The sequence below is a fragment of the Natrix helvetica genome, assembly GCF_964273705.1.
Source record: "Natrix helvetica genome assembly, chromosome: 4".
Lineage (NCBI taxonomy): Eukaryota > Metazoa > Chordata > Lepidosauria > Squamata > Natricidae > Natrix > Natrix helvetica.
The window spans coordinates 124,754,696-124,770,553 of record NC_138550.1 but is presented as its reverse complement, the minus strand read 5'-3'; the positions used below and the strand labels follow the sequence as shown (position 1 = coordinate 124,770,553).

General features: G+C 37.5%; 2 protein-coding genes across 5 annotated transcripts in view; one reads left to right on the top strand and one right to left on the bottom strand.

Annotated features, from left to right (window-relative positions):
• TRAPPC8 (trafficking protein particle complex subunit 8) overlaps window positions 1-12,541 on the top strand; it is a 74,473-nt gene extending 61,932 nt beyond the window's left edge. For all 4 annotated transcript variants that reach the window (XM_081951927.1, XM_081951928.1, XM_081951930.1 and 1 more), the window contains 6 exons: window positions 294-461; window positions 2,007-2,108; window positions 8,127-8,174; window positions 9,361-9,506; window positions 10,982-11,071; window positions 11,564-12,541. In XM_081951927.1, the coding sequence (XP_081808053.1) occupies window positions 294-461; window positions 2,007-2,108; window positions 8,127-8,174; window positions 9,361-9,506; window positions 10,982-11,071; window positions 11,564-11,798 (789 nt within the window). In that variant the 3' untranslated portion in view covers window positions 11,799-12,541. The remainder of the gene's footprint in view (window positions 1-293; window positions 462-2,006; window positions 2,109-8,126; window positions 8,175-9,360; window positions 9,507-10,981; window positions 11,072-11,563) is intronic.
• A 462-nt stretch (window positions 12,542-13,003) lies between these two features.
• On the bottom strand, window positions 13,004-15,274 carry CATSPERD (cation channel sperm associated auxiliary subunit delta; the record flags this gene model as incomplete). The annotated part of the gene is made up of 1 exon (XM_081953193.1): window positions 13,004-15,274. One exon carries the CDS (start codon window positions 15,272-15,274, stop codon window positions 13,004-13,006), a length of 2,271 nt encoding a protein of 756 aa, XP_081809319.1.
• Window positions 15,275-15,858: the final 584 nt, after the last annotated feature.

The window sequence follows — 15,858 nt, the reverse complement described above, 5'->3', positions numbered from 1 at the left end:
CTAGATTTTTCTCAGAAATAGTTTCCTGCTTTCTCTAAGAATAATTGCTTTTTATATTTATAACAAAAACATTCAGTCCTAAAACTGGTTTAAAACTGGTTGTTTGTGTTGTAGAGAAAATAGGTTTGGAGGAGAATTAATTTTGTACTAATGTTCAAATTATCCTTTTTTTAAATTGATGAAAATTGTTGAGGTACTGATGAATCAACATATACATGTATATCACAATATGTATTTAGAATTACAGTTTTGTGCAAGTTTTCAAAATAAAATCATGTTATTCTTTTTAATAGATAATCAGTTCAACCAGTCCGTGTGCTGACTTCTTTTTCCGAAGTTTATATTCCAACTTAAAAAGAATACAGAACCAACACAGCAGTTTGCAAGGCTCTTCTGACAATGCTGTCAGACAGATACAGAAATGTAGTGAAGTGGATCTGAATATTATTGTACTCTGGAAGGTATGTATAATGAAACTAAAATAGGCAACTAATCTACTACAATTAAAAAAAATTAAGTATCTAATGCCGTAATGGTGAACCTATGGCATGTGTGGCACATGGAGCCCTCTCTACAGGCACACGAGCCATCACCCAGCTAAGCTCCAAGGTGCATGCGCGCGTGCCTCAACCAGCCAGCTGATTTTGGGGTCTTTGCCGCACATGCAAGAGATGCGCATGCATGCACGGAGGCGGGATTACACATGCATGCATGGTGGACGGCTCGCGTGCCCGCAGAGAGGGCTCCATGTGCCACCTGTGGCATGCATGCCATAGGTTCGCCATCATGACAACACTCTATCTTCTTGATTAGTTCCAGATAATTGTTATGTTTTACGGTAAAATAACTTTCCATTTAAATATTCCAACTCAACTCCATAAAACTGAATGTTGAAGCATGTAGATCCGAGGTGGGTTGCTCCCAGTTCGGCCCGGATCGGGCGAACCGGTAGTGGCAGCGGTGGCGGGAGGCTCCACCCACCCGCCTGTATGCGCGCAAGCACGAGTGAACTGGTAGTGCCGGGATTTGCAACCCATCTCTGACAGATGCATGTATATGCAGCTATTTTAGAATGGATTGAACAGTATCTATATTGATTTGCCTATTGTGCCTCTTTGTAGTCTAAATCCATTTGCATTTATAATTTCATATCCAGTTTGTTGCTCTCTATTCAGGACAGCTAGTGTTGCACTGAAATCTAGTTCTCACGATCAGAATTTAGCTTTACAAGCCAAGGTATTTATTTTTTCAATATATATCCCACCTTCTCATTCAAACTTTAATATGCAAACATATCCACAGTCTGAAAAGTTGAGGAAAACATGAAAAATATTACTAAAATTGATTAACAGTGAAAAATATTGTGAAAGAGATGCACCTTTACAGATTTTCTAAATGTTGAGAAAATGGTGGCTTAAACTCAAAGTCTAATGGTCTGTATTTTATTACCTGAGAACAGGACTGCAGGAAACCTCCAATGTGATAGATATGTCAGCAGGACCATTTTTAGCAGTGCCTCCTTTTCCTCCTATCTGGAATTTAATATCCAGGTAGGATACATAAAAGGAGTGGTAGATTCTTGAATAATCAGGCCCTAAATTACTGTAAAGGCTGTTTTAATAATAGATGAGGTATGGAAAGCTAATCTGTGTAGACACAAAGACTTTGGAATTTTTTTTTTTACTATTATTAATTATATCTTTTTTTATCTGAATATGTTTCTTTGTAAAATAACATTGAACACATTTTACAAACACTTGTTACTGTTTATATACATTTATAGACTCCAGAAGCAGATTTTTAAAATTTGCATGAAGGTAAGGTAATATAATAGTAAAACTCCATAAAATCCTGAAGCAAATAGTATGTTTTGCAGTTGGATTCTATTTGTTTATTATTTTTGTAAATACTTATTGTACATAATATCTGTGGGGAAAACACATTTATACTCAATGTATTGTAGAATCTAACATGTTATGGTCTATTTCAACTTTATCCTCCAACAGGCATATGTTGTAGAAGATAACAAGCAACTCATTTTGGAAGGCCAGCATCATGTCTGCCTTAATGCAGTTGGAAAAGATGCCTTTTCTTTACCTCAAAAGCAGGTATCATGGAAAATTTCACTTCTGATTTTGTCTAACTCAATACATTAAATCAAGTAAAATATTTCAAATATTGTAAAGCAACACCTGAGTGTAAAAGAAAAAAAAGAGTTCCAAATAATTATTATTCTATTCTTTCTTGTTTTGCCAACCACTGGTATATTAGATTTCTAATCTGTTGCTAAAATCAGATTTTTTTTTTAGATACTGCATATTGTATGATTTTCAGACTATATTAAGGATTACAAAAATATTCAGGTGGAACTCGAAAAATTAGAATATCGTGCAAAAGTTCATTTATTTCACTAATGCAACTTAAAAGGTGAAACTAATATATGAGATAAGACTCATCACATGCAAAGCAAGATAATTCAAGCAACTTTTGCATCTCATTTGGAAACCAAGGACCTAGAGTATGGAGGAAGAATGGAGAGGCCAATCAAGCACAGTAATCATTGAATCAGGTTTTGGTGCTTTTGGCAAAAGTTGCTCTCATTAGAAAAGAGGACTTTGGGCCACTGAGCATCAAGACTTTGGACCATTGTGCTTCATTAAGACCAGGGTCAACCAGCTGTCTACCAGGAGATTTTGGAGCACTTCATGCTTCATTCCGCAGACGAGCTTTATGGGGATGTTGACTTCATTTTCCAGCTGCCCACACTGCCAAAAGCACCAAAACCTGGTTCAATGACCGTGGGATTACTGTGCTTGATTGGCCAGCAAACTCACCTGACCTGAACCCCATAGAGAATCTATGGGGCATTGTCAAGAGAAAGATGAGAGACATGAAACTGAACAATGCAGAAGAGCTGAAGACCGCTATTGAAGCATCCTGGTCTTCCATAACACCTCAGCAGTGCCACAGGCTGATAGCTTCCATGCCACACCGCATTGAGGCAGTGATTGCTGCAAAAGGGGCCCAAACCAAGTATTGAGTACATATGCATGCTTATACTTTTCAGAGGTCCGATATTGTTCTGTGTACAATCCTTGTTTTATTGATTGTATGTAATATTCTAATTTTCTGAGATGGTAGATTTGGGGTTTTCATGAGCTGTACGCCATAATAATCACAATTATGACAAATCACAGCTTGAACTATCTTGCTTTGCATGTAATGAGTCTTAACTCATATATTAGTTTCACCTTTTAAGTTGCATTACTGAAATAAATGAACTTTTGCACGATATTCTAATTTTTCGAGTTTCACCTGTAAATAATGTTTAAGAACTTAATGCAAAGTTAAAAATAGTAACTTATTTGACAAGACCACTGCAAAACAGGCACGAATGAAAATTGAAGCATTAGGTGGAAATGAATTTCACCTCTGAAAAAAGTCAGTTTGTTAGAACAGCTTTACCAGGACACTATCTCCTTATGTGTTGGAAATGTATTCCCCAGGATTCTTGACTTTTAGTCTCAATACTTTGAGGAGAAGTCTGCAGGGTCCAGCATTACATCAACATGACAAAAGCATTGTCATACCATTATGATGCTAGCTTCTCCCCATGACCTTTTGAGTCAAGCTTTCATAGATATTTTCTTACCAGATATCTCAGTGCCTTCAATACTGACTGAACTTCTAATGTGTTGTTTTCACTGAAAAAGTTGGGATATATTGAGAAATGTATGTCCCTTGAAAATAGCCCATATTGAAGTGCATAGCACAGTCAAACATCATGTTAGGAAACGTTAGGAAACATTTTGAATTATGTCAAAAACTGACCTTCCCAGCATGGCCGACTTCCTGACTGCCTCTGCAGCTGTTCCCCACTTCCTTTTGCAGCGACCTTTCCAGCATGGCCAAATTTCTGTCTGCCCTCGGCAGCTATTCCCCACTTCCTTTTGTAGCATGTCAATGTTATGACCCAGGTGGTTCAAGGCAAGGCAGGCCACTAGAGTGTCTTTTATTTTTCTCAACAAATATTCCAGCAAACAGCTGTCCAATGACCTGTAAGGCTTCAACCCCACGCTACCCTGAAGGCAGCCTCCTCGTGCCCCCAAACAACAGTCCTTATGATACAAATAAAGCAGTAATGGTATTCTATTATCTTCACTACCAGTTCGGTAGCAGGAGTGCGCACGCCTGGGTCCTTGATGACCCAGGCGTGCATGCGCAGAAAGTTCTTGATGACATCTGGATGTGTGGGCGGAGCCTTGCGCCACCGCCACTACCAGTTCACCCTAACCAGTGCGAGCTGGCAGCATACCACCTCTGAAATAAAGCCCACAGAGGAGGAGCACACTCACAGGGCAACATCCAAGTCCAATCCACAAGGCAGAGTCTAGGCACAAAACAATGGCAATCTTTAGGCAAAAAGAAGGTCCAAGGCAAGAGTCAGTTCCTAAGGCAAGGTGAAACAAATCCAAAAGCAGTGCACAAGAGAAGGGCTAGGTCCAAGACAAAAGGCAAAGAGCAAAGCTGGGGGAATGTAAGCCAAAGGAAACAATTGTTCCTGGGAAAGACAAACGTCCCATAGCATCCTCTTAAGTTACTCCACTCTCCAGGTGTTCCTTGTGAAGAAGAATGGGATGACCTCCTCCCGAGTACCCTTGTAGCCCTTATCTGGGCTTGCCTACCTTCCACATTCATTTTCCTTGGATCAAGCTTTTCCTCATCAGAGATCGGCTGCCTATCAGGACCACTGCCTGTCAGTAGTTAATCCTCCTCTATGTCTGTGCAGGCAGGCAGCTCTCCATCTGGTTGACCACATCTTCCAATGGCTGAGGGACCTGGGATAGTATTGTGCTCAGCCCCTGGCATCTCCAAACATGTCAAGGGAGATGTGCCAACCCTGTTGGATGATCGCAGTTCCAATTCCTCCTCCTCCAAACCAGGCTGCAATGGGGCCATGATAGTCAAGTACCAAACAAATGAGTACTTGGGCAACATTTTTGCATCAAAATGTGTTAAGTACCAAATTCGACAAGTTTTGAATCAGTGCAGTATCAAAGTAACATTGTATGGCCTTACATAATAAAACTGATAGACCTTTCTCAGACAACTTAGCAAAATTATGCCTAGGTTAGTAACTTACAGCCAGTGTTTTATATATAAATTAATAGAAGAGAGGCTTCTTATAATTATCTGTACTGGATAGGCATGGAGGATGATATAAATTTCTTGCAGGGACTTTCCTTTCAGTTAGTTCTGATACTGTTTACAGAAGTTATATAGAGTCTCTGTTAAGTCTATCCAGGAGACTAGAGTTCAGCAGAGGAATGTAGTAACGAATAAGCCGTTGAATAGTCTCTCACAGCCACCAAAGGTAAAACAAAGAATAGCTTTAGTTGCATAACAAAAATAGGATAAATAGTCTTCAAACAGACTATAACAGCGATGGCGAACCTTTTTTGGCTCGCGTGCCACAAATGGGGGGAGCTCAGGGGGGTCGTGTGCGGGCATGCCGCACCCATAATGCAATGCATGACCCCCCCAGTGTGCATGCGTGCACAACACGCGACCCCCCCCATTTTTACATGCTTTTTTCGCCCTCCCCAGGCTCCAGAGGCTTTATAGGAGCCTGGGGAGGGCGAAAAGAGCCTCCCCCGCCCCCCCGGAGGCCCTCCGGAGGCTTCAGGGACCGTCCAGAGGCTTCCCTGAAGCCTTCGGAACGCTTAAAACCACCCTCCGAGCAAACTGGAAGTGACTTCTGGTTTGCTCGGAGTGTGGTTTTAAGCACTCCAAAGGCTTTAGGGAAGCCTCCGGACGGTCCCTGAAGCCTCCGAGGGGGGGCGGGGGGGCTCTTTTCACCCTCCCCAGGCTCCTATAAAGCCTCTGGAGCCTGGGGAAGGCGAAAAATAGCTTTTAAAAAGGTGAACTCAGCTTGCCACCGTGCGCATGCGCGCTGGCCTGCTGACAGGGCAGCGCCTTGCGTGCCGTGACAAATGGCTCCGCATGCCACTTGTGGCACGCGTGCCATAGGTTCGCCATCACTGGACTATAAGCAGTCTTGAAGTATATACAGTCTATTTACAACTCGTTGAAGTTACAGTTGCTCAACTCACAATTCACCATGTAGACAGGTAAACTTAGTTACAGACTAGCCAGCATCCAATACACGGTCTTCTCTCCAATACAAAGCTCATACAGTAACAGTCAGGAACAATCAGGAACATCAGTAGCTATGGGGGGGAGGACGCAATAGTTCCTTCCTCCTTATATGGCTGCTTAAAGCAATTAGCATCCAATTACATCTCTAGCATTTAAAGTAACAGATACATTAGCCTTACTCTTTTCCTTACTGCAAACGTTACAGTTCAAATACTTAGCACATGGCTTCAACTTAATACCTTCCACTAGTTTAGCCGTTTGTTGTAATGTTTTAAAGTTAATATGCCCCAGACGCCTGTGTAACAAATGTATGCATTCATCATGTGGTTTAGCATTTGTATACACAGAATTAACTACACCTTCATCAGCCATTACATACAAACCATTCTTTAAATTAGCAGTAACCATTTTACCTGCTTTCTCTATGAGACATGTATCTCCTTTAAATGTTACTGTGTAACCGATATTGACTAAAGCCCTTACTGAAAGAAAATTAAACTTAAGTCTCAGCACATACAACATATGCAATTTCTCCTTTACACATTCACAGTGTGCAGTTCATTCCACAGCTGCCTTTAGCTTCCACCCATTAGCCAAAGACACATGTTTGCTTGTAGACATTTTGACAAAGTTATGTCTATTCCTAGTTATGCACAACGACGCTCCACTATCTATAATCCACATATCGTGGTTTACAAATGCATTACCTAACCTAGTCAAATTAATGTTAGCTTTCTTCTTAGCTTCTCTAGAGTTCTGTGCATTTGCCTTCTTGCAGAACCTAGATATATGCCCCCTAGCACCACAAACAAAACATTTCTTTACAGTATATGCTGATTGAGTCAAACTCATATTCTCAGTTTGTTCGTCTCTCAATGTTTCTCTCTCCACTCTCCTTCTGGACTCTTCTAACAGTTGTGACGTTACATCAGTCAATGTTAGGTCCTGTCGGGATAGAACCTCGAGAGACGAAACAACCCTTCATAACTCTCATCCATCGACAACAGTATAATGTAGACCTGGTGCAGTTCAGAAAATATGGTCTATACATCTCTCTAGCATTTAAAGTTACAGATACATTTGTTACAATCATGGCTTATATACATTGCCAAGCCAAGACTAGGGTTACATCCCTAACAGTCTCATATAGAGATATGATCTGTTTGTTTGATTCGACATGGCTGCTCATCTCAATATCATATCTCTGGGAAGATAATAATTTTTTAAAATGACAGTATCATAACAAAAGCCAATATCACAATAAATTCAAATTGGCAACCAAGGTAGAAAACATTATCACAGCCATCAGCACAACTATAGCTTTGACATATGCCCCAACCCCAAGCCAGATGAAAGAACCAAGTCTTCAAGATTATGAAAGGCTGACAAGGTTGGATTGATTGATGTGAATGTTTATATTTGAAAAGTGTATGTTTATATTTTAAAATATATTGGAATTAAAATAAGATAAATAGAATCGGGCATAGATTTACTCATTCTGACTTAAATCACTTCTGTTCATCTGCAAGAGCTGTGCTCTCCAGCCGGTTTAAGAATTAATTCAGATAATGTTATACAAAGTTTACTTATGACAACCAATACATTGATATCTCTATAATTGGACTGAGTTTTGTTCCTCCTTTTGTGAAAGAGGCTGATTGGAAGGCCTAATCTTTAGGCTGTCTGATCTTTTATGAGTAAAGAGGATTGCAGGTATAAGGGCCCATTAATTTCAACGATTCTGGAGGGGCACACAAAGAAGGAATATGCTTAGGAAATATTGAGGCTTATTTCTTTGGTTTGGAAAGCCATATATTGCTTTCTTCACTTACAGATGCTGAATTCTTAGTCAAGTTTAAGAAAATGCATTTTGTTTTGCAAATGTTCCACTACGATGTTCATTGCTATATAACAATATAGTCTATACATTGATGCTTCTTACTGTAATCTATTTTTATGTTTCATAGGGCTTTAAAAAAATACTTGGGAATTCTGATTGGGAGGACCTGGAGCAGGTACTGAAATTCTAGGGAAATACATTTGTATAGTACTAAACATGGTTTATTTTTCTTATTAGTTACTTGCAACATAAGAAAAAAAATGAGGCTTTTTATAATCATGGGGCAAGGGCATGAGCAAAGTTTAATATTTTTCATCACGAGACGACGGTTTGTTCTGTTATTTGTGAATAGCTTGCATTTGAATAATTACATTGTTAATGAATTTGGCTTCTCAGTTCATTACCCTCTACTTCAAAAAGCATTAATGTTATTTTTAAAATGTTAAGTCTCCACCTGAAAATATTTTCATGTGAAATGGACAAAAAGTGGATGTATGAAGTATTTGCACTTGCACTATAATACTAACATTGAGCAGAAGCTAATTTAAGAACAGTACAGGTAGTCCTTGACTTAACCATTTGTTTAGTTACAATGCCACTGAAAGGGGGATATATAAACGTTTTTCACACTTACAGCTGTGACAGCATCCCTATGGGTCACCTGATAAAACTCAGACGCTTGACAACTGACTCATATTTATGATGGTTGCAGTGTCCCAGGATTATGTGATTACCTTTTGTGACCTTCTGACTATCAAAGTCAATAGAGAAGCCAGATTCACGTAACAACCATGTTACTAACTTAACACTTGCAGTGATTCGGTTAACAATTGTGGCAAGGAATGTCGTAAAGTGGGGCAAAACTCACTTAACTACTGTCTTGCTTAGCACAGAAATTTTTGAGTCAATTGTTGTAACTCAAGGACTATCCGTATATGAAAAATTATCCCAAATTACACCTTGGTATAATCATAAGTATAGAAGAATTAGGGGGGGGGGAAATGTTTCAAATTACTGTCTATGTTTTTTCACATTAGAAACAGGCTACTTTGATCATTCAGAAAGTATTTCAATCTTTAAAAAGTGAAATGGAACTCTTGCGCTTGAAACATTTTCAGAATAATTTGAATTTTAAGTGTTTTGTACCTTATAAAGGCAATCATTTAATTATGTGAATTCTCTAGAATTATGTCATCAGATATTTTGCACATTTTTTGTACTTTTTATCTGCTGCACTTGATTCATAAGTACAACCCACTGACTGACTTTTTCTTTCGTTTATATGGTATAAGCTATTTGTCATATAGAATTCCAAGTGTTTCTTGAATCTAAATATTTTCTGAATACTTTTTATGTTACAGGAATCCACAGAAATAGGCCTTTCAAATCTTTTTCGCCAAGAAAACACAACGGTATCATCCAGACCATCTGTGGAACAATTTTCCAATCTTATTAAAACTAGTCTTCATTATCCTGAAACATTTAATCACTCCTTTAATCAGAAAAGGTTTGAGTATTTCTTCTTTTTACTCTAGACTGTAACCAGCATTACCCTTCCATCCATTTTCCTTCCCTTTTTAGAAATATGAATATGGCACTCATTATAACATTCCACTGCAAAGCATGAAATATTATTTATACAAGTCCAAAAGTGAAGCCTATTTTCTCCACTGAACACGAACAAATACATTTGCTTAGGGAGTGATTCGCTTGGGGACTATAGCCAAAGAAGTAAATCTGTACTGATGAGATGGAAAGAATGAAGTTTGTTTTCTGCAGGGTTCAAATTCTATTTCACATACCCCCTGCGGGTGCAAGACAATATTCCAGGGGGTGCGAAAACTTGAGTTTAGAAGTTTCAAAAATATAGTATATATGCATAATTATATGTAAATAATTATTTACTTTTTTAAGGGATGAGAGAATATATCAGAAGCTTTCTATGGGTGCGGGTATAGAAAAGGTTGGGAACCTCCACTCTAGCTCGATTCTTTTCTAAAACAACACAGAACACCTAACAAGAAAGTCCGCAATAAATTAGTTCTTGGGCTCTTGCATTGAAATAAAATAACTTTTAGCTAACCTTCATAATATTTTATGAAGTTATCTTGAAATCCTAATTTTTAAGAATTCATAGCCTTAGCTATTCTGTTCCCCATCTTTACCTTAAGAAATAATTTTCATGTATGATTTTTAACAGTAATTGACACAATCTTTGTATAAATGTAAGACAGGAGTACTCTTGGGAGGCTTATAGTCAGTGGGTTGGATCAGTGGTGGGATTCAAATAATTTAACAACCAGTTCTTTGCCCTAATGATTTCTTCGAACAACCAGTTCCCTAAACTGCTCAGAAAATTAACAACCGGTTCTTCCGAAGTGGTACAAACTGGCTGAATCCTGCCGCTGGGTTGGATCCAAAGTTGCATCCAGTAGAATTTTTTTCTCAATAGAAATAATTGCTTCAGATTCTTTTTTGCTACTGTAGTCCTATGCCTTCTGAGAAACTGCTCAAGAGAGGCTTTCTGGGATCGAATGGTAAATTATACTAGATATTTAAAGAGAGTAAGCAAAAAATGCTTTCCTATTCTTTTTTCCAATAGAAAATAATTAATAAATCTCAATTCTTTCTATGAATGTAAGAAGCCCTTCCCTTCACAAATAACAATTCCTAAATCTAACATATGTCGTTTAAAAGAGATTGTGCAAGTTGATATTTGATTTATATTTCAAATTGGAATTCTAATAAGAGTCCTGTCAAATAAAATACATTTCCATTTATCCTGCAAGCAGAACATGCTATTCTACTTTTTTTTCCAGATGGTCCATTTTTGTTTGGCAGTTAACTGCAGCTACGTGTACACTCTGTTTAAAACTAGCATATTTCACTGTTGTTGTTTTAAAAAAGCAAAGATGGTTGTGCTCTACAATTGATTCACTGATCAGTTGATCTAGTTGCAATTGATACAAATTTTATTTCCAGCCTTTGTATAGTTCCAGTTACTCTTCTCCTTTCAAATTGTTCTGAAGCTGATGTTGATGTGATAATTGATCTGCGACATAAAACAACAAGGTAATTTTTACAGCCTATAAGCCATTTATACTTGGGAAGATTCTTTGAATTAGATTCCTAGAGAACATTCTTTAGAATATTATATCCTGTCTAAGAAATTTAAATATCAGAGCTTATCAAAGCATATTTCTAATTTGTTTTGGTTTAAAGGTTTTACAAGTTTCAGATTGGTGAAGTACCAGAAGGGGCATGTTTAGTTAGAACTAAGAATTATTGATTGATAACCTAAATAACTCTGCATGATGTCAGCATGAAGCTATTGACCTGACCTGGGATGCTTAAAACCTTTTTTCATGTTAATAGAAGGTTAGGGTAGTATTACAGGTTTAAGTAATAGAATTTTCCAATTTATAATTTTATACTCAGTGCCAATATTTTACATAAAATTCTCGTTAACATCCAGAAATGATGTGTTGAGGACAAATAATACATTGTTTAGAACAAGGATATAAGCAGGAAGAAATTGTGACCCTTTTGCTTTCTCTTTTCCAGTCCAGAAGCTCTTGAAATCCATGGTTCGTTTACTTGGCTTGGGCAAACACAATACAAGCTTCAGCTAAAAGCCTATGAATTATCTAGCCTTCAGTTAAAGGCTTGCTTTGTTCATACTGGAGTGTATAATCTTGGAACCCCACGAATATTTGCCAAGCTTTCCCATCAAGTTACTTTATTTGAAACAAGTCAACAGAATTCAGTGCCAGCCTTGATCATTATTAACAATATTTGACTTATGGGTTTGTTTTAAAAACAAAACAAAGTGCTGTTTTCTTTGAACTTGCAACCTTGGCATATAACCTGTTAAAAAGTTGTAGATAAATCTTCCACATAATATGATTACATGCCTATTTTTGCTTCATAATACCAGGCATCTTGAATTCCAGTTTCTTTCTTTTTAAAAATATTTCATGTTAAATGGAAATAACCACGTAACATTTAAGATTCTTAAGAACAAAATTGGTAAATCCTCTGACATCTTTACTGCTGAAAAAAATGTACAGCATGTGTTAATATTTGTGGCTGTATTAGATGGCAATTTAGGAAAAAAGTTCCTTGTTGGCTTTTTTGAGTTAAGCCATAGATTGATAATTATATCATGTTGTTTCTGTGAAGTTAACTAGGATCCAATTTATTCCAGTCCAATTCTTCTTTTTCATTTTCAATTTTTAAAAAGTTGAATTTGAGACTTGCCTCATATACTGTTAAGCAATTCTCATTGCAATTGCATAAATAGCTCCACTTAATATTCTACAATTTTTGACAGCAGTTTGAATATTTTCTCATTCATCTCAGTACCAAATGCACTGTTTCAAACAAAGAAATGTTTTGTCAGTTAAATTCATTCACTTTATTATGTAACTAGAGCAATTCAGTTGATCTGTTTTTTTAAAAGAAAGTTAAGCTTTTCAAGAAATGTATAATATTTATAACAGATTTGCTGTAAATAAAATAAATAAAATATTGTGCATCTTATTCACTACATTCCCCAGTGTGTTTTTTTTTTAATTGTGAAATGAAAGTATCAGGCTGGCCAAATGTTTTGTTCACAGACTAACCAATTTCAATTATCAGTGTCCAGCCTGAAACACATGTTCTTGCAAGATTTAAGGTTTGGAGGTGAGGAAAATACAAACAAATAAGGCCATTGTCAGCCCCTAAAATGAAGAGGAAATAAAATTAACATAACACATTGTCAATTTTTATCAGTGGCCCTAAAAAGAGATGATTATTCATATGGGCATTAATATAATAAATATTCTTGAAAATAATTTGATGAAAGGAGAGAAACAGAATACATACATACACATATACAAACATAACATTTACTACAGCATATTCTTATTTCAAACCAGATAGCAAAAGAAAAAAAAATCTTAGTATAATTACACCCACATTTATTGTTCTACAGTAAGTTGTGAAATGAGATGGTTACATTTATTTCATTCTTGAGTACTCCTTTAGTAATTTAAGAAAAAAATAAACCATCAGCATTGTACCAAATATGAGAACAAGAAAACTAATTAGTGCTTTCCCAACACTGACTTTAGATTTTGGGAGGGCTCCATGAATGTACACACTGAAAACTGTGGTCAAGTCACAATAGCTGTATAGTCTATCTACAACAGTAGCTCTGAAGACATAAAAGCCATTGTACTGTGGAAAAAGTATTCTATTTCTTTCATTCCTGTTTAAAACCTGGTACTTTGAATATATTGATGGTAAAGAGGTGTTTCCTTTGGGGATCTTGCAACTCTCATATGTATATCTAGTCCATGCAATGTGTGGAGAGCCTGGAAAAATTGCTAATTGTTTGGTCCAGTTCTGGGCCTCTGACAAACAATTGGCCTCTATTTCAGTCAAGAGATAATCATAATTGTGCATTCCATTTATTTCATATAGTACAAAATCCGCAGAAACCTGTTCCACAAATTCACCTTCATCCCATAATTCAAGTTGTGGAAACCACGGCTTATCATAATGTAAGAGAATAGGACATCCCCAAGTGTCATATTGATAGGTCACATTAAGATTGTCATGTGCTAAATTTTTTCTACCAAGGAACAAAGGATCATATAGATTCTTATCAACTGAATAAACAAAATTCTGCAGTAGTCTTGGTTCAAAGAGACCTTCACTGCAACCTGTTGTTGTCCTTATAATTCTGATGTGTTTCTTAGGTGGGCAGTCCACTGCAATAAGAGCTGTCAATGGATACATGTCAATGCAGAATGTCCCTTTGTTATAGATGTCCACAGTAACAGATGACAGCTTCTTAAAGAGTGTTGAGTTCTTTTTTCCTACCATCATACTTGTTAATTGTGGTTGTTCTTCTAATTTAATTTTCAAGCTGTATTTAGGGTTTCCATTAAAAGTGTAGCCATCCTCTATAATATGTGCCTCGAATACCAGTACTTCTGGATTGCTCACCAGTACATATGGATAAGCACTAGTCCCTGGCTTTGGTACAAATGTGGCATTAAAATGAAGCTGATGCTTTGTATCAATATAATACATCCTGTTATGGAAATCCCCCGTGAGGATCTCCATTGGACAGGGTTGCAGTGGTGGCTGCACAGTCATGAGCGTATGCTGGATGTTGATGACGCATTTTTGAAAATGATAGTAATTGGATGCATTGCCGGGAATTGGATGAATGATGCTAAGTATTCCAATATTTTCAAATAACATAGCTTCACAAGAAACCTTGGCTGAGGAAACATTTTTGTCTCCCAAATGTACCACTTTTCTAGCAACCATGTCCAAGTTTCCGTAGAAAAGCTGAGTTTCAGTGAGGACTGCAAGTTCATTATTAGTGGCAGCTACAAAGCAAATACGTTCTGGAAGAGTTTTATTAGGATAGCTGTTTGTTGGAAGCACAGTAATAACATCTGCAGTCAATCCATCATTCCAGGAGCTCATAAATGTTTCGCTAGTCCATAGCAAGATAAAACCTCTCAGACCAGGGGGGAGTGTGCTTTCAATTTTATAACCTGAGAATGTTGACCTAAAGGATGTTCCTGTTTCATTTTGTATGGATTCAACATCTCCATATATGAAGTATGCAGTGTCTTTATCACTGGCATCCCCGAGGAGCATTCCAAAATATGATGAGGAAGCAAAAACATAGATGCCGAGTAGAAAGCCATCCTTCAATGGTCTACTTTTTAAAGATTCAAATATGTAGCCCCCATTTTGTGAATAAAAGATCTCACTGTTGCTAACCAAATTGCCTGGGTGATATGCCACAATCAGTTCATTGATTTTGTCACAGGCAGGATCATTTAGAGCAAAGCAGCATGTGGAGCTTGCAAGATCAGTAACTGGATGAGTAATCCCCTGTGAATCCACCCATGCCCTCCATGTGGCATAGAGATAGAGAAAGACTTCGCCATTCACCACTGTCACGATTGTATTCTGCCCAAAGACAGCAGCACTAACAATGGCAGGTGACTTTGTAAAACCGTTGGGGATGGTTAGAGGAAGAAGGCTGCTGTCAAACACATCAAAGCTGATGAATAACCTTTCTCCAAGATAAAGAGATGGGGATATACCATCATAAAAAAGATTTTCACATGGGTGATGCAATATATAAGGGTGACTGTGGCTGAAATTAAGCAGCATACCTGATGTTGATGGGACCAAATGCTGAGTCTTAACTGAATAAACAATTTGCTCGTAGCTGCATGGCCAGGAGTCAACTGCCATAATGGGGGACAGCCAAAACGTCACTAACAGGGAGAATAACATGATGTGGCTCCTTTAGTTTAACTGACATAAGGCGTAAGATCATAAATACCCCTTCTGTTGTTTCTCTTGAGATTCTATTTCCAATGGTCGTTGAGGGAGATGGTTCTAGAAGGCAGTTGGCAGCTTAAGGCTCTGAGGTATCTACTGTGTCATAAAGCACACCTGGGAGTTATTGGTTAAAGACCACATTTATTACTAAAGAAAAACTGATGAATAACATCAGTTGAGATCTTCCTGTTCTAAATATTTTCTGTCAAAGAACATTGGCTAATAGATTCTTATCAACTGAATACATCAAATTATTTTTTACCTTCAACTCTACACAATTCTGATAGATGTCTTAGGTAGAGAGTCAGTGGATGCCTGCCTGCCTGCCTGCCTACCTGCCTATCATCTTCCTGAATTTAGAAACCACCTATCTCCCTCGCAGAATGACTTAATCAGAATATGCTTTCATTGTAGATATCCACAGTGATAGTGAAGAACATGCCTTTATATATATTGTCCAGGAATTCAGGATAAATAAGAGATTTGCAGCTTAG